The 24,629-nt window shown below is 45.6% G+C and overlaps 1 protein-coding gene across 10 annotated transcripts in view; it reads left to right on the forward strand.

Moving 5' to 3' along the window:
• Positions 1 to 24,629, forward strand: part of TNK2 (tyrosine kinase non receptor 2) — a 111,581-nt gene that overhangs the window by 24,698 nt on the left and 62,254 nt on the right. For 2 of the 10 annotated variants that reach the window (XM_087871990.1, XM_087871991.1), the window contains exon 1: positions 8,531 to 8,908. The exons of 6 other annotated variants lie outside the window; for them this stretch is intronic. In XM_087871990.1, coding sequence (XP_087728116.1) covers positions 8,765 to 8,908 — 144 coding nt within the window. In that variant the 5' untranslated portion in view covers positions 8,531 to 8,764. Of the gene's footprint in view, positions 1 to 8,530; positions 8,909 to 21,608; positions 22,988 to 24,629 lie in introns of those variants that run through there. 2 more of the 10 variants (XM_087871994.1, XM_087871992.1) reach the window with 2 other exon arrangements.

The raw sequence follows: 24,629 nt of genomic DNA on the forward strand, positions 1-24,629 counted from the left end.
GGGTCCCACTGAGCGAAGGATGCTCTCATCTCTAGAATCTCTGCCAAGTTGGTTTATTTATTTATTTATTTTATTGAATTTCTATACCGCCCTACTCCCGAAGGACTCAGGGCGGTGCACAGCCATGAAATAAAACACATAGATATACAAAATTTAAAATCGAATAAAATGAATTAAATAAATTTGGCTGAATTAGTACCCAAGTTGAGATGATTGGACTTTGGGTTGATGGGTTTTGAACTCGGGTCAACCTCAAGACAATGGCATCAACAGTCGTCATTATTATGGTTTGTGACACGTCAGCCAGATGTTTAGATTGGATTTGGCCTTTTTGTCTATCTAGCAAATCCTTCCCAAGGATTTAGGACAGCCAGATGTGGAAGTTTGATGGGATTAAAGGTTTCATCCCAGGATGTAAACTGTTTTGAGTCAAGCTGCCTTTAGCGATTGACTGATGCGGATTTTGTCAATGCTGCTGATGGTTACTAAAATTAATACTATTGTGTAGTTCATCACACAGCCAGATGTTTAGATTGGATTTGGCCTTTTTGTCTTATCTAGCAAGTCCTTCCCAAGGATTTAGGACAGTCAGATGTGGAAGTTTGATGGGATTAAAGGTTTCATCCCAGGATGTAAACTGTTTTGAGTCAAGCTGCCTTTCGCAATTGACCGATGAGGATTTTGTCAATGCCGCTGATGGTTACTAAAATTAATATTATTGTGTGGTTCATCACACAGCCAGATGTTTAGATTGGATTTGGCCTTTTTATCTATCTAGCAAGTCCTTCCCAAGGATTTAGGACAGCCAGATATGGAAGTTTGATGGGATTAAAGGTTTCATCCCAGGATGTAAACTGTTTTGAGCCAAGCTGCCTTTCGCAATTGACCGATGAGGATTTTGTCAATGCCGCTGATGGTTACTAAAATTAATATTATTGTGTGGTTCATCACACAGCCAGATGTTTAGATTGGATTTAGCCTTTTTATCTATCTAGCAAGTCCTTCCCAAGGACTTAGAAACAGCCAGATGTGGAAGTTTGATGGGATTACAGGTTTCATCCCAGGATGTAAACTGTTTTGAGTCAAGCTGCCTTTCGCAATTGACCGATGGGGATTTTGTCAATGCCGCTGATGGTTACTAAAATTAATATTATTGTGTGGTTCATCACACAGCCAGATGTTTAGATTGGATTTGGCCTTTTTATCTATCTAGCAAGTCCTTCCCAAGGATTTAGGACAGCCAGATATGGAAGTTTGATGGGATTAAAGGTTTCATCCCAGGATGTAAACTGTTTTGAGTCAAGCTGCCTTTCGCAATTGACCGATGAGGATTTTGTCAATGCCGCTGATGGTTACTAAAATTAATATTATTGTGTGGTTCATCACACAGCCAGATGTTTAGATTGGATTTGGCCTTTTTATCTATCTAGCAAGTCCTTCCCAAGGATTTAGGACAGCCAGATATGGAAGTTTGATGGGATTAAAGGTTTCATCCCAGGATGTAAACTGTTTTGAGCCAAGCTGCCTTTCGCAATTGACCGATGAGGATTTTGTCAATGCCGCTGATGGTTACTAAAATTAATATTATTGTGTGGTTCATCACACAGCCAGATGTTTAGATTGGATTTAGCCTTTTTATCTATCTAGCAAGTCCTTCCCAAGGACTTAGAAACAGCCAGATGTGGAAGTTTGATGGGATTACAGGTTTCATCCCAGGATGTAAACTGTTTTGAGTCAAGCTGCCTTTCGCAATTGACCGATGGGGATTTTGTCAATGCCGCTGATGGTTACTAAAATTAATATTATTGTGTGGTTCATCACACAGCCAGATGTTTAGATTGGATTTGGCCTTTTTATCTATCTAGCAAGTCCTTCCCAAGGATTTAGGACAGCCAGATATGGAAGTTTGATGGGATTAAAGGTTTCATCCCAGGATGTAAACTGTTTTGAGCCAAGCTGCCTTTCGCAATTGACCGATGAGGATTTTGTCAATGCCGCTGATGGTTACTAAAATTAATATTATTGTTTGGTTCATCACACAGCCAGATGTTTAGATTGGATTTGGCCTTTTTGTCCACCTTCCCAAGGATTTAGGTCAGCCAGATGTGGAAGTTTGATGGGATTAAAGGTTTCATCCCAGGATGTAAACTGTTTTGAGCCAAGCTGCCTTTCGCAATTGACCGATGAGGATTTTGTCAATGCCGCTGATGGTTACTAAAATTAATATTATTGTGTGGTTCATCACACAGCCAGATGTTTAGATTGGATTTGGCCTTTTTGTCCACCTAGCAAGTCCTTCCCAAGGATTTAGGACAGCCAGATGTGGAAGTTTGATGGGATTAAAGGTTTCATCCCAGGATGTAAACTGTTTTGAGCCAAGCTGCCTTTCGCAATTGACCGATGGGGATTTTGTCAATGCCGCTGATGGTTACTAAAATTAATATTATTGTGTAGTTCATCACACAGCCAAATGTTTAGATTGGAGTTGGCCTTTTTGTCCACCTAGCAAGTCCTTCCCAAGGATTTAGGACAGCCAGATATGGAAGTTTGATGGGATTGAAGTTTTCATCCCAGGATGTAAGCTGTTTTGAGTCAAGCTGCCTTTCGCAATTGACCGATGGGGATTTTGTCAATGCCGCTGATGATTACTAAAATTAATATTATTGTGTGGTTCATCACACAGTCAGCCAGATGTTTACACTGGATTGGAATTTTGGTCTACCTATCGGCCCTTCCCAAGGATCTCAGATAGGCAGATGTTTGATGTTTGATGGTGTTAAAGATCGCAAGATGTAAGTTGTTCCAGGTCAGGCTGCCTTTTGCAATTAAACAAAGTGGATTGCGTCAATTCCGATGGTTTATGTGTTTAATTGTGATGCACAATTAAAATGGCACACAGGTAGTCCTCTATTTACAACAGTTTGTTTATAGTGACCGTTCAAAGTTACAACGGCACTGAAAAAAGTGACTTATGACCGTTTTTCACACTTATGACCACTCTCCCTGGTCACGTAATCAAAATTCAGACGTTTGGCAACTGACTCGTATTTATGACGGTTGCAGTGTCCTGGAGTCACATGATCCCCTTTTACGACTTCCTGACAAGCAATGGGAAGCCAGATTCACTTAACAACCGGCTTACCAACTTAACGGCAGTGATTCATTTAATAACTGTGGCAGGAAAGGTCATAACATGGGGCTGATGTCCGTTTTGTCTGAGTGCCGCTGGCTGGGGGGATTCTGGGAGTTGAAGTCCACCCATCTTCAAGCTACCAAGGTTGAGAAACACCGTGTTAATCTCTGCTCTTGTGGATATTTTATTTCTGGCCAGGAAGTGTAGTGATCTTTTAGCTTTTTGATTGTCTCTTTTGAATGGCGTGTAAATGTGGTCCATCTCTATGTGCCCGTTGATGGCCGTTTTGTCTGAGTGCCGCTGGCTGGGGGGATTCTGGGAGTTGAAGTCCACCCATCTTCAAGCTTCCAAGGTTGAGAAACACTGTGTTAATCTCTGCTCTTGTGGATATTTTATTTCTGGCCAGGAAGTGCAATGATCTTTTAGCTTTTTGATTGTCTCTTTTGAATGGTGTGTAAATGTGGTCCATCTCTATGTGCCCATTGATGGCCGTTTTGTGAGTGCCGCTGGCTGGGGGATTCTGGGAGTTGAAGTCCACCCATCTTCAAGCTACCAAGGTTGAGAAACACTGCCATAGATGGATTTTTCTCAGGGAGTTACGTGGGTTTAAGAAGCCCTATAAAAATAATTTTAAAATAAAAACGCTTCAGTTAATCCGCGGTTTTACCTTCCTTCCCCTTTGCTGTGAAATCCAGCCCATTCAAAGCAAAAGAAGAAGAAGAAAATTTTCGTAATCTCCTTCTTTTTTTTTTAATGTTTAAAGTTTGAGTGGGGGGGGAAAAAAATCTTTAGCATCGTTTCCAGCAGACAATTTTTATTTATTTATTTATTTGAATCTCTCTCCTTCATCAGTTTCCATCTAGCTTTTCTGGCTTTCGGGAGCTTTGGAAAATAGCTTGATAGCCCCTCCTCTCTGGGGCAGCCCCTCGAATATTGAAACACCGCTATCCTGCCTCCCCTGGTCCTTCTCTTCTGCCGTTCATGACTTTGAGAGAAATACAGGCAGTCCTCGACTTACGGCCACAAAAAAAATTGAGCCCAGCGTTTCCGTTGCTAAGCGAGACAGTTGTTCAGTGAGTTTTTCCCCATTTTTTTTTACACCTTTCTTCCCACAGTTCCTTAAGCGGACCACTGCCGCTGTTAAAAGTTAGTCGCTCGTTTGTTAAGTGGAATCCGGTTTCCCCATTGACTTTGCTGGTCCGAAGGTTGCAAAAAAGGATCGCACTGCGAACGGTCATAAATGTGAGTCAATTGCCAAGGGTCTGAATTCATAAGTCACTTTTTTCCAGTGCTGTTCTAACTTTGAATGATCACAAAACAAATGGTTGTAAGTCGAGGACTATGAGTAGTTGATAAAAAATGCTTCCTATCCCTTCCTTCCTTCCTTCCTCTCTTTCTTTTTCTTTCTCTCTCTCCCTCCCTTCTTTTTCTTCCTTCCTTCCTTCTCCCTCCCTTCTTCCTTCCTTTCTTCCTCCCTCCTTTTTCGTCCTTTCTTTCTTCTCCCTCCATCCTTACTTCCCTCTTTCTTTCTTTCTTTTTCTTTCTTCCTTTCTTTCTTCTCCTTCCTTCCCTCCCTCTTCTTTTTTCTTTCTTTCTTTTTTCTTCCTCCCTCCCTCCTTCTTCCCCCTTTCTTCCTTCCCTCTCTGTCTCTCACCTTCTTTCTTTCTTTCTTCTCCCTCCCTCCCTCCTTCCTTCCCTCTCTCTTCTCTTTCTTTCTTTTTCTTCCTTTCTTTCTTCTTCCTTCCCTCCCTCTTCTTTTTTTCTTTCTTTCTTTTTTCTTCTCCCTCCCTCCTTCTTCCCCCTTTCTTCCTTCCCTCTCTGTCTCTCACCTTCTTTCTTTCTTCTCCATCCCTCCCTCCTTCCTTCCCTCTCTCTTCTCTTTCTTTCTTTTTCTTCCTTCCTTTCTTCTCCTTCCTTCCCTCCCTCTTCTTTTTTTCTTTTTTCCTTTTTCTTCTCCCTCCCTCCTTCTTCCCCCTTTCTTCCTTCTCTCTCTGTCTCTCACCTTCTTTCTTTCTTCTCCATCCCTCCCTCCTTCCTTCCCTCTCTCTTCTCTTTCTTTCTTTTTCTTCCTTCCTTTCTTTCTTCTCCTTCCTTCCCTCCCTCTTCTTTTTTCTTTCCTTTTTCTTCTCCCTCCCTCCTTCTTCCCCCTTTCTTCCTTCCCTCTCTGTCTCACCTTCTTTCTTTCTTCTCCATCCCTCCCTCCTTCCTTCCCTCTCTCTTCTCTTTCTTTTTCTTCCTTTCTTCTTCCTTCCCTCCCTCTTCTTTTTTTCTTTCTTTTTTCTTCTCCCTCCCTCCTTCCCCCTTTCTTCCTTCCCTCCCTCCCTCCCTCCCTCTTCCTTTCTTTCTTCCTTTCTTTTTCCTTCCTTCCCTCCCTCTTTCTTTCTTTCTTTCTTCTTCCTTCCTTCCTTCCCTCCTTTCTTCCCCTTTCTTCCTTCCCTCCCTCCCACCCACCCACCCACCTTCCTTCCTTCCTTCCTTCCTTCCTTCTTTCTTTCTTCCTTTCATTTCCTTTCCTTTCTTTTTCTTTTCCCTCCCTTCTCGTCCTTCCTTCCTTCCTTCCTTCCTTCCTTCCTTCCTTCCTTCCTTCCTTCCTTCCTTCCTATTAATAGAGCCTCTGCAGTGACTCCCAGAGTTGAAAACCTCTTGGGAGGGTTGCTTGTGCCTTCTCTCCCCTTGAGGCTCAGCAGGCCTTTTCCCCAGGGGAAAAAAGGGGAAAAAATCACACAGACACAAACGCCAGCTGTTTTTTCCTGACTTTTCCAGCAGTGGTTGGTTCCTCTGGGATTTGGGAGACGGCGGCATCTGGCGGGCGGCCCAGCCCGGCCCTCCGTCACTTCCGCCTGCCTGCCTGCCACAGCCTCCGTGTGTTTCCTGGATTCTTGTCGTACCACAACGGCTGTGACAGCGTGACATCACTTGCGTGGGCCCAGCGTTTCGCACACGTGTGGGCAGGGAGGGGCCGTGGGGCTCCTTTCGCTTCCGTGGGGTGGAGAGAGGTGGAAAAGACGGCCCGGATCCGGATTTGGAAAGTGGGAAGAGAGAAGGGGCGAAAGAGGAACGTAGAGCGTGTAGAATCACAGGCTTGGAAGGGCCCCTTAGAGGTCCTCTAGTCCAACCCCCTGTCCAGGGCAGGAGATCCTATATATATATATATATATACACACACACACACACACACACACACCATTCTGGACAAATGGAACAGGGACTGTACCCTTTCACACATGCACAGAAGCAAGGATGAGGTTTGGATTGCAGCTTCTACTAGATTCTTCCTTTCTTTTCTTCTTCCTTCCTTCTTTCCCTTCTCTTCCTGTTCTTCCTTTTCTACCCACTCCTCCTTCCTTCTTTCCTTGCTTCCTTCCCCTCTTCTTTCTTTCCTCTCCCTCTTTCTTTCCTTCTTTCCTTCTTCTTTCTTTCCTCCCTACCTCTTTCCTTCTTTCCTCTCCCTCTTTCCTTCTTTCCTCTCCCTCTTTCCTTCTTCTTTCTTTCTTCCCTCCCCTTTCCTTCTTCCTTCTCCCTCTTTCCTTACTTCTCTCCTTCCCTCTTTCCTTCTTTCCTCTCCCTCTTTCCTTCCTTCCTTCCTTCTTTCCTCTCCCTCTTTCCTTCTTTCCTCTCCCTCTTTCCTTCCTTCTTATTTCTTTCCTCCCTACCTCTTTCCTTCTTTCTTCTCCCTCTTTCCTTCATTCTCTCCCTTTCTTTCCTCCCTCCCTCTTTCCTTATTTCCTCTCCCTCTTTCTTTCCTTCCTTCCTTCTTTCTTTCCTCCCTCCCTCTTTCCTTATTTCCTCTCCCTCTTTCCTTTCTTCCTTCTTCCTTCTTTCCTCCCTCCCTCCCTCTTTCCTTCTTCCCTCTCTCCTTCCTTCCTTCCACAAATAAAGCAAGGTGGCCAGGATATCCAACCATCTCCCTCCTCTCCTCCTCCTCCTCCTCCTCCTCTTTTCCTCAACCTGTAAGGTGGGTTGGGGTCTGAGAGAGAGAGGGAGTGGTCCAAAGTCAGCCAGCTGGCTTTCATGACTAAGGCAGGACTTGAACTCAGGTCTCCTGAGCTGCACCAAACTGGCTTAACAAGGGACAGCAGCCTCCTTCTCAAATCATCCGAAAACCTCAATTTGTCAATTTCAGGGTTGGGTTGGTTCTCAGGACAAGCTCATCCGATTGTTTGTTTGTTTGTTTATTAGACTGTTTTGGTCCCGTTTTTATCACTCTGATAAATAAATCAAGGCAGCAAACATAATATTCCATCCATCTCCTCCTCCTCTTTTTCCCCAGAACAACAACCCTGTGAGGTAGGTCAGGTCAACTTGAATTCAGGTCTCTCTGCTCCTAACCCAGCCTCTTTACCTTTCTCTTTTGATGTCTGAAAGGCTGAATATGAAATTTTGATATTTGGTCAGTTTGTGGAGAGATTGGAGCAGTTTTGGGGCATTTAATGTTGCAGAAGGGGGAAAATAGTTTTAAAATCTGTGCTTGACTCCACAGAGGCCTCCATGGAAGATAGGGAGGGAGGGAAGGAGGGTGGACGGCAGGAAGGAAGGAAGGAAGGAGAAGAGGGAGGGAGAAATAAGAGAAAGGTTGGGAAGGAGGAAGAGAGGGAAAGATAGGGAGGGGAAGGAAGCGTGGGAAAGTGGGAAGGAGCGAGGAAGGAAGAGAAGAGGGGAGGGAGGAAGGGATGAAAAGGAGAAAAAGGGAGGGAAGGTGAGTGGCAGGAAGGAAGGGAGGGTGGAAAGAGGAGGAAAGGAAGAAGGAAGAGATGGAAAGATGAGGAAGGGAGGGTGCAAAGAAGGCGGGGAGGAGGAAAAGGAGGGAAAGAGGGAGGAAGAAAGAGAAAAATAGAGAGGGAGGGAGGAATGAGAGAAGGAGGAAGGAAGAATAGAATGGAAAGAAAAAGAAAGAAAGATGAAGCAATCTATATTCTATTTTACCCTTATAAATAGGTAGTTGATTTTGTGAATAAATCTCACTGATTTGAAAAGATTCCTTCAAGATTCCTCCTGGTTTTTCCACGGATCTGTTTCCAATGATGCTAAGGGAAATCCTGAGCCCCCTTTTTCCTCTTCGGATGCTCAGTTCCTTGCCGTGTGTGTGTGTTTTTGTGTGTGTGTGTGTGTGTCTGTTCGCACAAAGCCTGCAGAGACGTGTGAAAAGGAACGAAGGAATTGCAGAAGGATGCTGGCCGAAGAGCTTTTAATGCCCATCGCTCATTCCTGCCCTGCGCAATGGGGTCTTCCTCTCTTCTACCCCCATGGTGCCCACCCCCCCCTTGCCTTCTCCTCCCCTTCTTCTGCATTTGGATTACGTGATGCTCCCCTCCTTCCCTGCCCCTTTCGTGGGTGGATGGGGAAACTCCCCCCCCCCCCAGCTCTCTTTGCATTAGCTCAGCCTGGGAGCATCGCGGCAGAAGCTGCCTCCCATCGCCATGGCGACCGGATGCAGGCTGGCCGGGGACCAGCCGGATGCCTGAAACCGAAGGGATGGAGAAGGGAGACGCCAGGAATGGCTGACTCACCCTGATAACCAGCGCCGGGGTGGTAGGGGGCCGTTAAGGCATTCTCCGGAGCTCCATCCCGTCTTCATTTCTGAAACCGGGCATCGTCCACTGGCAGAAATTGGGGTTCGTTCTGCTGAGCAGAATGGGGGAGAAGGCGGATTACCAGCGGCTGGCCAGCGGGGAAGAGGAGGAGATGGAAGGGCTGAGAAGGACGGCTTTGGCCAGCTTGGCAGACCCCCTCCCTGCGGGGGCCAGACCTGACATGTTGGCAGTGCCAGGGCAGAGGGTCAGTATGAGATGGATTGCAGTTGCTGAGAATCTCTGTCTTTCCCTCCCTCCCGCCCTCTCCCCATAGCTATCATCTCTGTCGATTCATCTGTTTATTTATTGATCTGTCATCTGTTTATCTATAATCACCTAGCTGTGTATCATTGTCTGTCTGTCTCTGTATCATCCATATCATCTGTCTATCTTCTATGTCTAGTTGTCTACCTGTCATCACTAGTCCATATCTAGCTATCAGCTCTCTCTTTATCTGTTTGTCTCTCTCTCTCTCTCCATCCATCCATCATCTACCTACATGACAGTCTGTCAGTCTGTTCATCCATCCGTTCATCCATCCATCCATCCATCCATCCATCCAACTATGTCTGTCTGTCATCTATCTACCTACATCTCCACCCACTCATCCATATGTATGTTATCATCTACCTACCTACCTATGTCTCCATCTGCCCACCCATCCATCCATCCATCCATCCATCCATGTCTGTCTTATCTACCTACCTACCTATGTCTCCATCCGCCCATCCATCCATCCATCCATTCATCCATCCACGTCTATCTTATCATCTACCTACCTACCTCTGTCTCCATCCACCCACCCACCCATCCATCCATCCATCCATCTTATCATCTATCTACCTACCTACATCTCCATCTGCCCACCCACCCATCCATGTCTATCTTATCATCTACCTACCTACCTATGTCTCCATCCATCCATCCATCCGTCCGTCTTATCATTACCTACCTACCTATGTCTCCATCCGCCCACCCATCCATCCATCCATCCATCCATCCACGTTTATCTTATCATCTACCTACCTACCTATGTCTCCATCCGCCCATCCATCCGTCTTATCATCTACCTACCTACCTATGTCTCCATCCGCCCACCCACCCATCCATCCATCCATCCATTCATCCATCCATGTCTATCTTATCATCTACCTACCTACCTATGTCTCCATCCATCCATCCATCTATCCATCCATCCGTCTTATCATCTACCTACGTACCTATGTCTCCATCCGCCCACCCATCCATCCATCCATCCATCCACGTCTATCTTATCATCTACCTATGTCTCCATCCATCCATCCATCCATCCACGTTTATCTTATCATCTGTCTACCTACCTACATCTCCATCTGCCCATCCATCCATCCATCCATCCGTCTTATCTTATCATCTATCTACCTACCTCTGTCTCCATCCACCCATCCATCCATCCATCCATCCATCCATCCATCCATCCATCCATCCGTCTTATCATCTACCTACCTACCTCTGTCTCCATCCACCCATCCATCCATCCATCCATCCATCCGTCTTATCATCTACCTACCTACCTATGTCTCCATCCGCCCACCCACCCATCCATCCATCCATCCATCCACGTCTATCTTATCATCTACCTATGTCTCCATCCATCCATCCATCCATCCATGTCTATCTTATCATCTGTCTACCTACCTACATCTCCATCTGCCCACCCATCCATCCATCCATCCATCCATCCATCCATCCATCCGTCTTATCTTATCATCTATCTACCTACCTCTGTCTCCATCCACCCATCCATCCATCCATCCATCCATCCATCCATCCGTCTTATCATCTACCTACCTACCTATGTCTCCATCCGCCCACCCATCCATCCATCCACGTCTATCTTATCATCTACCTATGTCTCCATCCATCTGTCTGTCTGTCATCTAAAATTAGAATCACTCACTCAGAGCAGCAAATTTGGGGTGTTGTGTGGCTTCCCCATGTCTAAGAGGCCCTGTGGCCCTTTTTTTTGGGAAAGAGCTCCATGTTTTGTGCCAGTGGAGCATGCAGCTGGAGAGTTCCCCGTGCCCACCCCCCCTGCAGGCAGGAAGGAGATCTGGCTGGGGGTGGAGTGTCTCTGCTGGGAAGCTCCGGGGTTCAAGGCTGCCTCCCCTTCTGTCTGGCATGAAATTAAATAAATAAATAAAGGAAATAGCTCCCTCTCCCAGTGTGGCCTTCCATCCATGCTGGACTTTTCCGTTGGGCTGGGGATGATGGGAACTGAAATCCAATCTGGCTTGAAGGGCTGCTGAACATATTTGGGGAGGGTACCCATCCCATTGTCCATGTTCCACTCCTGGTATTGTCTCTGGGAATTCTCAGTCCTCCAAGTCATGGTTGTCCCAAAAAAGTGCTTTTTTCAAGCGGCAACTGGACTTCCTGGGTATTTTTTCTTTGAAGATGTTTCGCTTCTCATCCAAAGAAGCTTCTTCAGCTCGAAGTTGCAGCTCGAAGAGCCGAAGAAGCTTCTTGGGTGAGAAGCGAAACGTCTTCAAAGAAAAAAAAAACAGAAAGTCCAGTTGCCGCTTGAAAAAAAGCACTTTTTGGGACACTCCTGGTATTGTTTTTCCAGAACTTCTGCAAAGCTTTTGGCTTTATTGTGGTTTTTTTTTTTACCCAATTATTTATTTATTAAACTTTATGGTGCCTATCTCCCCGATAAGGTGACGCATTTTCTGGGTTTTTTTTAATACTGGCTTTCAAAAGTGAGTCTGCTTTTTGCGCTGGTCGGCCGAACCAGTTCAGATCGAGACTTTGCTGCGTTCGCATCAGGGGTGGGTTCTACATTATTTTTTACTACCGGTTCTGTGGGCGTGGCTTATTTTGTGGGTGTGGCTTGGAGGTCATGTGACTAGGTGGGCGTGGCTAGCTGGTCAGAGTCATTTCTGGAAGGTCCTCGCACTTACGACCAGTCCTCGCACTTACGACCCGACTCATTTGTTTGCTTTTAACACTGATCAGCTGTAGAACGGCCCTTTGAAGCCCCACGGCAAGAGTTTAAACAGTTTTTTTCCCTCTAGTCGTCAGCTGGGACTCAGGAGGCAGCAATAGATTGGGGGTGGGACCAAATAAAAGGTAAGAATAATGTGGGGGGGTGGGAGGGCGGGGGGGGGAGAACCGGTTCGGTGACATCATATCGTCACTGCTACCGGCTCGGCCGAACCGGACCGAACCGGGAGGAACCCTCCACTGGTTCGCATGAAATGATAAGCTGGGTCAGAGTTAACCTGGGTTAAGGATTTTTCCTGGCTTGGAGGGGTTGCGCGCTCTCAGCCTGATGTGTGAGTTTGTGGTTTGTTGTAGTGTGTGAAACCAGCTTATAAGGGACTAAAGGTTTTATTTTTTTAAAAAAAAATAAACCACCAAAAAATAAACCGAAGCAATAACATCGTGATTGGCCACTAAAAGTAATTTAAACAAAAGTATTTCTATTTTTTTTAAAAAAAATTAAATTGTTTTTATTCAACGTTTATATTTTTAAATCTTAGTTACACTTTTACAGCTTTCCAATACCGGCATTTTTAGTAATACCCAATTTATCTTTCAGCCAACTATATATTAGGAGTGAAATCCGGCAGGTTCTACAGGTTCTGGAGAACCGGTAGCGGAAATTTTGAGTAGTTCGGAGAATCGGCAAATACCACCTCGGGCTGGCCCCCGAGTGGGGTGGGAATGGAGATTTTGCAGTATCCTTCCCCTGCCACGCCCACAAAGCCACGCCCACAAAGCCACGCCCACAGAACCAGTAGTAAAAAAAATTCATATAATTCATATATTCATATAATTAATACATTTTATATACATACCTACTACACGTTAAATATAACATTCCATTATAATAGCTTCTCTTTTGCTATACACTATCCATTCATTTTAGATTCTTTTTCCAGCCAATCATACCATCTGTTCCATGTTTCCTCTCTGTCCTTAAATTCCATCATTAACTTGTCTGCTTCTGCATACTCCAGCACCTTTTTTATAATCATCGTGTTTATTGGAGCATGTTGTTTTTTCCAGTTTTGGGCAAATGAAATTTTGGGGGCCGTAATTATGTGGAGTATGAGGTATTGAATTTCTTTACTCATTTTTTCTTTTATAATCCCTAACAAAAATATTTCATATCAATTTTATCCCCGTCATTTCCTCCAACCATTTTTTTGATTTTTAACCAGTAGTCTCTTGCTTTGGGACATGTCCACCACATGTGGTAGTATGTCCCTTGTGAATGATTACATTTCCAACAGTGCGGTGGAATTTCTAAAGTGTCATAAATAACTCCAAAATAACAGGACCAATACGGCTAGGCCTCAACATATGACCACAATTGAGCCCAAAATTTCTGTCATTAAGTGAGACATTTGTTAAGTGAGTTTTGCCTCATTTTACGACCTTTCTTGCTTTGGTTGTTAAATGAATCACTGCAGTTGATAAATTAGTAACACGGTTGTTAAGTGAATCTGGCTTCCCCTGTGGACTTGGCTTGTCAGAAGGTCGCAAAAAGGGATCACATGACCCCGGGACACAGTGACGGTCATAAATATGAGTCAGTTGCCAAACATCTGAATTTTGATCACATGATCATGGGGATGCTGCAACGGTCGTAAGTGGTAATGTCACTTTTCAGTGCTGTTGTAACTTCAAACGGTCACTAAATGAATAGTTGTAAGTCGAGGACTGCTTGCAATTAAGAAATTCCCACATTTTCTAAACAACTTTCATGCCAGACTATTATTGCCTTCTTTGACAAAGCGACTAAATGACAGGTAGTCCTTGACTTAGAACAGTTCGCTTAGTGACCGTTTGAAGTTACAACGGCACTGAAAAAAGGGTCTTAAGACTGTTTTTCACACTTAACGACCACTGTGGCCTCTCCATGGTCACAGGATTTAACTTCAGACACCTTATCAATTGACTCATATTTATGACAGTCGCCGTGCCCCGGAGTCACGTGATTTCCCCCTTTTGCGACCTTCCGACCAGCAACGGGGAAGCCAGATTCACTTAACAACCGTGTGACTAACTTAACGCACTGCAGTGATTCACTTAACGGTGGCAAGAACGGTCGTAAAATGGGGCAAAACCAGTTTGACCAACGGCCTTGCTTAAGAACAGAAATTTTGGGCTCGGTTGTGGTCATACATCAAGGACTTCCTGTACTTTCCAACGTCAGAATATTACCAGCCTATCCCACCCAAAACTACAGAGGAATTGGACTACGATCCCCATCATTCTCTGCTGGCACCTCCAAAGTCTGGAGTGGAGAATCCCCCATAGCCTCTGATCATGGCCTTTACCGGGGGGGGGGGAGTCCTCTTATCCGGGGGTCATCGTGTGGTGGACCACTCCCACTAAGCTCACTTAGTGACGTGACACGAATCTCAGGAAGGGCAGGTTAATCCGGATTCGGCCTTTTCCAAAGTGTACACAGATCCAAAAGGGTGTGAACACGATGGACCAGATTCCTCTTTGACGGACACCGGGGAGGGGAGGCCAAGGCAAATGGGGAGGGGGGGTGTGTGGAGTTTGGAAGGAAGGAAGGAAGGCTGGAGAGAAGACACGATTTTAAAGGATTTCCCAGCCCCACCACCAAGTTTGTCTAAAAATCTTGCTTTTTTTTTTCCTTTCCTGGCTCTTCAGGTGGTCTCCGGAATCAGAAGGTCTGAATTTGGGTGGGTGGGTGAGTGGGGGAGGGCAGATGGATTTGGGATGAAGAGCAGCGATTTCACCCCCCACCCCGCAATTTTTCAAAATTTGGGGAGCATCAGAGCTGAGCCACGATGTTAACAGATTAACAAAGTTGGAAGGGACCCTATAGGTCATCTAGTCCAACCCCGAAGAACTTGACTTTCGATGCAGGGCAGTGAGAGGGGAGATGGGGTTGGGGTGGGGTGGGGCTTTCACTGGAAGATTTTTTTGGGGGGGGATTGGTAGCCCGATGGATGGGGGAAAGGGATGCGTCTCTCTACTAGCTGTGTTTATTTGCACAAATTGATGTCGGTCTGTTTGTCAGTCTGATGCGTGTCGGTCCTGTTAGGGTTTCCCAACCTTTAACAACTTTTAAGAGCGGTGGACTTCGATTCCCAGAATCCCCCAGACCTTCGCTTAGGGAATACTCTTCCTGTGTCACTTTTTTCAGTGCCGCTCTAACTTTTGAACAGTCGCTAAGCCGAATGGTCGTAAGTCGAGGACTGCCTGTATATTTTACAGGATAGGAGGAAATCAAGGGGAGAGAAATTTCAGGAAAAAGTAGAGTTGCCGATTTAAGACAGACGGTTAAGCGGCTGCCTTACAAAGCTCGAAGGTCATCGTATCCGGAATTGTTTGCTATGAGATGGGTGGCAAATAAATGCATTAGATTATATGAGGTTTGATTTGATTTATTTTTATTTTTTTTATTTTTTTATTATTTATTTATTTTTATTTGATTTATATGCCCTTCTCCGGAGACTCAGGGCGGCTTACAGTGTGTTAAGCAATAGCCTTCATCCTTTTGTATATTTATACAAAGTCAGCTTATTGCCCCCACAAACTGGGTCCTCATTTCACCTACCTTAGAAAGGATGGAAGGCTGAGTCAACCTTGAGCCTGGTAAGATTCGAACCTGCAGAAATTGCAGGCAGCTGTGTTAATTACAGGTGCATTAAACCACTGTACTACCAAGGCTCCTATTTGATTGAAGATAGAGGGATTGAGAGATAAATGAGAGTTATAGATTAGAGGAGAGATGTGAGAGAGAGATGAGAGATATAAATTAGGTGATAGATGATAAATAGATATATATGATAGTAGATGTTAGATGATAGAGATAGTACATGAGGTAGTTGATAGAAATAGATGATTGGTTGGTTGGTTGGTAGAGATGGATGGATGGATGGATGGATAGATAGATAGATAGATAGATAGATAGATAGATAGATAGATAGATCTGGATAGGTGGAGGGATGGATGGAGAAGGATGGATGGATAGATAGATAGATAGATAGATACTGTAAAATAGATAGATAGATAGATAGATAGATAGATAGATAGATAGATAGATAGATACTGTAGATAGATAGATAGATAGATAGATAGATAGATAGATAGATAGATACCGTAGATAGGTAGTAGGTAGGTAGTAAGTAGGTAGGTAGATAGATACTATAGATAGATAGAGAGATGAGAGATAGAGATTAGATGAGAGATGAGAGATAGATGATAGAGATATAGATGATAAATAGAGATAGAGATAAATGATAAGAGATAGATGATAGAGATAGTAGATAGATAATGATATAGTAGATGATAGAGAGATGATAGAAATAGATGATAGGTAGGTAGAGACAGAGACAGAGACAGAGAGAGATAAATAGAGACAGACAGACCGACAGACAACATCTGGGCTGCGTATTCGTAAAGAGGAGCCAAGGGCTATTTTGGCAGACGGCTGGGCCCGCAGGCCCCTCCAGCTGCATCGGCAGGAAACTAGGACACCCCTCAAGAGGAGCCCCTGAGCGAAGGAGAGACTGGCTTTTCCTGCCTTGCTCCTCAAACAGGTTTGGGGGGCTCAGCTGTGCTGGAGGGCAGGACGCCTGCAGCCGCGCGTGCAATAATTAGAGGGGAGCCAGATGTGACGTCAGTTCAGGGCAGGTGCAAAAGAAATTCACCTTCGCCCAATCTGTCACACGCAGGTAGCTCTCGAACCCCAAATTTCCCTTCATCAGCAAGACCGCTGTTGAGTGAGCTTTGCCCTGTTTTACGACTTCCTTGCCACTGTTGTTAAGTGAATCACGGCCGTTTAGTGTGAATCTGACTTTTCCCCCATCAGCTATGCTGGTCAGAAGGTCGCAAAAAGGGTTCACGTGACTCTGCCCCCCCCCCCCGGGACACCGTCATAAACAGGAACAAGTTGCCAAGAGTCTGAATTTTGATCGCATGGGGATGCTGCAATGGTTGTAAGTGTGGAAAACGGTCATAAGTCGCCTTTTTTTGGTGCCGTTCTAACTGAACGGTCACTAAAGGAGTGTTTATAAATTGATATAAATAATTGTAAATTATTTGAACCTTGGTAAATCTTGGAAGTGGCCTCTGGCTTTATTTGTTCATTGAAGTTGTTAATTCAGATTAACAGAGTTGGAAGGGACCTTTTAGGTCATCTAGTCCAACCCCCTGCCCAAGCAGGAAACCATACATCATTTCTAACAGGTGGCAGTCCAGTCTCTTCTTGAAATCCTCCAGGGATGAAGCTCCCACAACTTCCGAAGGCAACTTCTGTTCCATGGGTTGATTGTTCTCACTGTCAGAAGACATTTCCTCCTTATCTCCAGGTTGAATCTCTCCTTGGTCAGTTTCCATCCATTGTTCCTTGTCTGGCCTTCGGATGCTTTGGAGAATAGCTTGACCCCCTTCCTCCTCTCTGTGGCAGCCCCTCAAATATTGGAAGATGCTCTCCTGCCTCCCCTGGTCCTTCTCTTCCCTAGACTAGCCATGCCCAGTTCCTGCAACCGTTCATCGTATGTTTTATTCCCCTTTAATTATCTTAGTTGCTCTTCTCTGCATTTTTTCTAGAGTCTCAACATCTTTTTTCTAGTGTGGTGACCAAAACTGGATCATTACTCTAGGTGTGGCCTTACTAAGGCTTTATAGGGTGGTATTAGTACCTCCTTTGATCTTGATTGTATTCCTCTGTTAATGCAATTTAGGATTGCATTGGCTTTTTTGGCTGCCGCTGCACACAGCTGGCTAATATTGAGCTGGTTGTCTACTAAGACTCTGAGATCCCTCTCCCAGTTCCTGCTATTAAGCCTGGTTTCACCCAGTCTATATGTCTGCTTTTGGTTTTTCTTGCCTAAGTGTAAGACTTTACTTTTCTCTACATTGGATTTCATTTTGATAGATAGGGCCCAGGGTTCGAGTCTTTCAAAATCCTTCTGGATCTTGAGCCTATCTTTTAGGGTGTTGGCTATTCCTGCCAGTTGAGTATCATCTGCAAATTTGGGCAGTTCCCCTTCTATTCCCTCATCTAAGTCATTTATGAAGTTCCTAGTGTTCAAGATTCAGAATCTTGAGCTGCCCCAAGGAAGAATTTGGTCAGTTTGCAGGACGTCATAAGAATTTGGTCTTCCTTTCGGCGGCTTTCGATCGATCGATGAGAATAGAGCTGGAAGGGAGCTTGGAGGTCTTCTAGTCCATCTCCCTGAAGGCAGAGAAGAGCAACAAAGAGGATTAGGGGGCTGGAGGTCAGGGTGGATAAAAATCAATGATTTTTTTAAAAAAATCAAAAAAATCAGGTTTTTTTTTATTTAAATCGGATTTTTTTTATTTAAATCGGATTTTTTTTTTTTTTACTTTTATCGAATTTATTTTAATAAAAAACTTTTGGGGTAAAAAATCTATCGTAAGATAGTTTTCTATTTAAGATACATAAATAATGTAGTTTATTCAGGATGAAATGGAGCTGAGTTATGTAGCATGAGGCTGTATATTCTGCAACACTGGGACTATCGGTGAGTCAACAGTGGGTCAAAGGAGTAGCAGAGATGACAGTTGCTCTTTAAAAATTATGATTTAAATCAAGTTGATTTAAATCAAGCCTTTTTACTAGGGATTTAAATCATGATTTAAATTGTGATTTAAATCAACTCGATTTAAATCAAATCCACCCTGCTGGACGTTAAAACATAGGAAGAACGGTGCAGGAATTGGGTATGTCTAGTTTAATGAAAAGAAGGACTAGGGGAGACATGATAGCAGCCTTCCAATATTTGAGGGGCTGCCCCAAAGAAGAGGCAGTCAAGCTATTCTCCAAAGCACCTGAAGGCAGGACAAGAAGCAATGAATGGAAATTGTAACCAACCTGGAATTAAGGAGAAACTTCCTGACAGTGAGGACAATTGTAACCGGTGGAACAGCTTGCCACCAGAAGTTGTGAATGTTCCAACACTGGATGTTTTTAAGAAGAGATTGGACAACCATTTATCTCAAATGGTGCAGGGTCTCCTGCTTGAGCAGGGGGTTGGACTAGAAGACCTCCAAGGGTCCCTTCCCAACTCTATTATTCTATTCTCCAAAGCACCTGAAGGCAGGACAAGAAGCAATGAATGGAAATTGTAACCAAGGAGAGAAGCAACCTGGAATTAAGGAGAAACTTCCTGACAGTGAGGACAATTTATTTATTTATTAGTCATATTTCTATGCCGCCCACTCTCCGAGGACTCTGGGCGGCTTACACCAAAGACAGTATACTAAATAGCATATTGCCCCCCCAACAATCTGGGCCCTCATTTTACCCACCTCGGAAGGATGGAAGGCTGAGTCAACCTTGAGCCGGTGAGATTTGATCCGCTGATCTGCTGAACTAGCAGTCAGCTGAAGTAGCTGCAGTACTGCACTCTAACCGCTGCGCCACCTCGGCTCAATTAACCAACGGAATGGCGTGCCTCCAGAAATTATGGGTGCTCCATCACGGCATGTTTTGAAGAAGAGATTGGACAACCGTTTGTGTCAAATGGTATAGGGCAGTGACAGCTAACCTTTTTGCCACTGGAAGTCAACAAACGGGCTGTTTCTGGCCTAGAAAAGCCCTGGAGCCTGGGGAGAGCAAAAAACAGGCCTTCCTTCCCTGGCCCTCCGGAGGCAGGAAACAGCCTGTTTCCCTACTTCTGTTGTGCCCCGGAGGCCCAGAAATCAGCTCAGCTCGCGTGCCATAGGTTCGCCACCACGGGTATAGGGTCTCCTTCCTGCTTGAGCAGGGGGCTGGACTAGAAGACCTCTGAGGTCCCTTCCCAACTCTGTTATTCTGTTTAGTCCAGGAGCGATTGGCTGGTTTTGGGATGAGAAATTGTGATTTTTGGAGAGCCAGAGTTTCTGTCCGGTAAACAGGAAGATCTCGATAGCCCCCGATCGGCCGTCTCCGTCCCCCCCCTCCCCAGGCCTTTCCTCCCCTCCCTTTGCAGAAGCACTGATCTTAGATCCGGCCAGCTGTTCTCCCTGGGGTCCGTCTGGAAGACAAGAACGCAGTGTGCAGCCGCCAGGGCAGTCCAGAGGTCATGTGGATAAACCCTTCGCTCGGCCTCCTCCTTTCCCAGCTGTGTTGACAAGAGAGCGAAGAACTCCGAGGTGCTTTGCTCCCCCCATGCGGCTAGTCCTCAGCGTGCTTTTACAGCAGGATCGGACCCCCTCCCACACAATTCCCGGGACCTGGGCCAAAGAGGTCGGCTTAAAAGCAACGTTTAGCAAATCCGTGGCCTTCACTATTTCCTTCACTGTTTCTATATTTTGTATTCTGAAATTGAAGGGTTGTTTGTTTATTTGTTCAGTCTGTGTAGCTGGCTTCGTTTTCACATTTTAAAAGCTGTTCCACCATTAACCGCCGCCCTGAGTCTTCGGAGAGGGGCGGCCTATAAATTGAATTAATTAAAATTAAATTAAATTAAACAGCAGACCTCAGAATGCCAGAAGTGTCCATCAAATAATAGAACATAAAAGTTACCCAACAACTTTTTTAAAACCGCCAGTTTTAAAATGTTGGTGAATGGATCGATATTTCAAGGGCGATCCTGCTACTTTTTTCAACACGGGGAAGCAAAAAAGCTGATAGATCATTACCGATTTCCAATTTTTTTTTAAAAAAATGTACACAGTCATATCTTAAACATCATTTGCGGATAATTTACGGAACAATGGTAGGCAACCCAAGCAAATTTTGCCTCCGGAAGTTGTGAACCCTGGAAGTTTTTAAGAAGAGATTGGGCAGCCATTTGTCTGAAGTGGTGTAGGGTTTCCTGCCTGAGCAGGGGGCTGGACTAGAAGACCTCAAAGGTCCCTTCCAACTCTGTTTATTCTATTCTATTCCATTCCATTCCATTCCATTCCATTCCACTCCATTCCATTCCATTCCTTTACTCCACTCTACTCTACTCTACTCTACTCTATTCTATTCTATTCTATTCTATTCTATTCTATTCTATTCTCTAGTCTTTTAATCTATTCTACTTTTTATTCCACTTTTTATTCTATAATCTATTCTACCCTATTCTGTATTCTTTACTCTACTCTACTCTTCAAGAGAAAGATTTGGACTAACCATATTAGAGTTGTCGGTAAACGCTTGGGTGCCATCAGGGTTAATGCATCAGAAAGCAAGACAAGAAACGACGGATGGAAACTAATCAAGGACAGAAGCAACCTGGAATTAAGGAGAAACTTCCTAACAGTGTGGATAATTAACCAATGGAACTGCTTGCCACCAGAAGTTGTGGGTACTCCATCACTGGAGGCTTTTAAGAAGAGACTGGACAATCCACGTGTCAAAATTGTATAGGATCTCCTGCTTGAGCAGGGGGCTGAACTAGAAGACCTCCGAAGTCCCCTTCCAGCTCGATTCTGATTCTGATTCAGCGCCCAAGAGCTAGGAGTGGGTGCGATTTGCGAACTAAACTCGGGAACAAGAACATAGAAGGGCTCCTCTAGAGGTCTTCTAGTCCAACTAAGCCAGCCTTACACCGACCATTTCGTATGAAGGGTTTATCCCACCGCTTGGAATTTTCTAGAAACTTTTTCCTTTTCGCCAGCCTGTATCTACCCCAGGCCCTGGGAATCTTGGCAGCAGAGAGCGTGTTTGTGTCTCTTTGTCTCATTCCCTCTGGGGCGAAGGTATGGGGTGGCTCCTACCAGTCCCCTTCGGCCAGCATCGTTCCGCCTCCGCCTTGGTGGGGGTAGGGAGGGTGTCCGATCCTCCGTCTGGTTCCCCTTCCCAGGGAAAGGAGCTTTGGCTTTTCAGGAACGTCTCTTGCAGCCCAGGCTGGAAGTCGCCGGGAAGTCCAGTTTTGCAAAAAAAAAAAAAAATTCCCTCTCGGAGCCTCACAGGAAATCGTCTGTCCAGCCCCGTTGTTAAATGTGTGACCTCTTGGCAGCCGCCCCGCCGAGCATTCCCGGCGAATACCAAGGGGTCTGTGTTGCAGGCTGGCCGACTGGGCCCGCGAGGAGGAGGAGGGGGGGAGAGTAGTGGCCTTCCCCGAGGACTGACCGGAGGGGAGGAGAGGATGAAGGAACACGCCTGCTGGCAACCCAAAGTCTCCGCCGCTGTGAAGCACAACAAGATTGTTATTATTATTATTTTTTTGCAAGGAGCAATCGTCTTCAGCCGATTGCAAGATCCCTTTGCTCCGGGAAGACGGGGTTGGGAACGCTGCAGGGGGAGGTTTTGCCTGGTCGGTGAGTGGGTTGGAGGGGGCAAGAAGGAAGAAGGTGGCCGGAGGATTCGGACGGCAGCTGTGGATTTTTGAAACTGGAGGTGATGGTTTCTTTTGGTGGGGGAAAAGGAGACGAGACAAGGCAGGACAAGAAGCAACGGGTGGAAACCAATCAAGGAGAGATTCAACTTGGAATTAAGGAGAAAACTTCCCAACGGTGAGGGCAATTAACCAGCGGAACAGCTTGCCACCGGAAGTTTGTTTTGGGAGCTTTTATCGCCGGAGGTTTTTAAGAAGAGACTGGACATCCGTTGATCTGTGATGGTCTAAGGTCTCCTGCTCGAGCAAGGGGTTGGACTAGAAGACCTCCCAAGGTCCCTCTCAGCTCTACCGATGGATTCAGAAGGAGGGTTCAAGGGATTGTTTTTGCTGATGGATCTGGGTTTCTCAGCCGACCGTCCCTGTGACCTCGGCCACCTAGGATGGAAGATGGGGGTCCTTGCGTGGGAATTTGGGAAACTCTGCATCTAAATGGATTTTTATCTCCGAGGAAGCCAGCACTGGATGAGGGTCAGATTTTGCATCTCGGGAGATTTACTGCATCTTTAATAATCAGACTTATTCAAGGATTTGGCTGCAGTTTCCTAAGCATCCTTGTCTCTCTCTGGTTGTGCCACTCGAATCCAGAACTGATACAGACAGAGGATGGTTGGGTAGCAGGGACCAACATCTCCAGAGCACCTGAAGGCAGGATAAGAAGTAACAGATGGAAACCTACCAAGGAGAGAAGCAACCAGGAATTCAGGAGGAATTTCCTGAAAGTGAGGACAATTAACCAGTGGAACAGCTTGCCACCAGAAGTTGTGGATGCTTCATCACTGGAGGTTTCTAAGAAGAGATTGGAGAGTCATTTGTCTGGAACGGTATAGGATCTCCTGCTTGAACAGGGGGATTGACTAGAAGACCTCCAAGGTCCCTTCCATCTCTGCTATTCTGTTATCTGCCCAGCCAGGATGCAGCATTTTGAAGCCTGGCGTCGGTCGTTCCTGTTCCTTTCCCGTTTCCGGGTTTACAAGGTAAGGAAGCGCCAGATATCGCCCCAAAACTTCCCCTTCAGCACAGCTTTCTCCGGTTGTCCCCACCCAATGTATCTTTGGTTCCAGAATGCAGCTTGGCTTGCTTGCTAAGAGTCACCTCCCGTCCTGCTCTCTGCGGGGACCGATCTGCAGCACCCCACATCCTGTGCTAGTGGGGTGCAATACGATGGATCGGGATTCAAGAAATTTGCCTCGGGGTTTTTTAAAAAGTGGATTCTTTTCCTGAAGGAAAAGGAAGGTATTTTCCCTGTATTAATGTCTCAGCTTCCTTCAGAAACCTGTAGAGCCTCCTTGGACAGCAGAAGTCAGCTGTATAGTGAAGTATACAGAGTGAAGAAGGCTGAATCTGCCTTCTTTTATCCGCAAGTGTCAGTTCACTACATCGTACAGGTAGTCCTCGACTTACAACCAGAATTGGGACCAGTTTCCATTGCTTAGCAAGGTAATTGTTAAGTGAGTCAAACCTGATTTTATGTCCGTTTTTGCCATGGATGTTAAGCGAATCACTGCCATTGTTAAGTGAGCCATGCGGTCGTTGGGCAAATCCTGCTTTCTCCATTTCCAGGTAGTCCTCGGCTTACGATGCCAATTGAGCCCAAAGTTTTCTGTCCTTATGCGAGATGTTAAGCGAGTTTTGTCCCCGTTTTATGACCTTTCTTGCCACAGTTCTTAAGTGAACACTGGAGTTGTTATGTTCTCCACACCGTCGTTAAGTGAATCTGGCTTCCCCAGTGACTGCTTGCCAGAAGGTCGCAAAAGGGGATCACGTGACCCCGGGACACTGCGACTGTCATAAATGTGAGTCCGTTACCAAAATCTCAGTTTTGATCACGGGGGTGCTGCGATGGTCACAAGTGTGAAAAATACAATTCACTTGTTTCAGTGCTGGTGTAACTTTGAACGGTCACTAAACGAATGGTAGTAAGTCGAGGCCTACCTGTAGATCAGATTTTGCACAGAAAGACCAGGCTCCGTCATAAACCCGAGGACTGGTTGTAAGTCACTTTTTTTCAGTGCCAAAACGGTCGCTAACCAAGCCGTTTTAAGTCGAGGCCTATCTGCAGCTCAGAATTCGTACGGAACGAGCAGGTTCAGAGGCCTGTCCGTCATAAACCCGAGGACTGGCTGTAAGTCACTTTTTTTTCCAGTGCCAAAACGGTCGCTAACCAAGCTGTTGTAAGTCGAGGCCTACCTGCAGCTCAGAATTCGTACGGAACGAGCAGGTTCGGAGGCCTGTCCGTCATAAACCCGAGGACTGGTTGCAAGTCACTTTTTTTCAGTGCCAAAACGGTCGCTAACCAAGCCGTTGTAAATCGAGGCCTACCTGCATCTCAGAATTCGTACGGAACGAGCAGGTTCGGAGACCTGTCTGTCATAAACCTGAGGACTGGCTGTAAGTCACTTTTTTTCAGTGCCAAAACGGTCGCTAACCAAGCCGTTGTAAGTCGAGGCTTGCCTGCAGCTCAGAATTTGCAAAGAAAAAGCCGATTGGGGGCCCGTCCGTTATAAATCCGCCGGCTCGGTCTTCTGCAAACAGATGTTGGCCACATAACGTGGGAACTGCAGTGCTGAATGGTGGAACACCGGGCCACGCTTGACCCTTGACGGACATTCGGTGAGA

The sequence above is a fragment of the Pantherophis guttatus genome, chromosome 6, assembly GCF_059756535.1.
Source record: "Pantherophis guttatus breed Tessera chromosome 6, ASM5975653v1, whole genome shotgun sequence".
Classification (NCBI taxonomy): Eukaryota; Metazoa; Chordata; class Lepidosauria; order Squamata; family Colubridae; genus Pantherophis; species Pantherophis guttatus.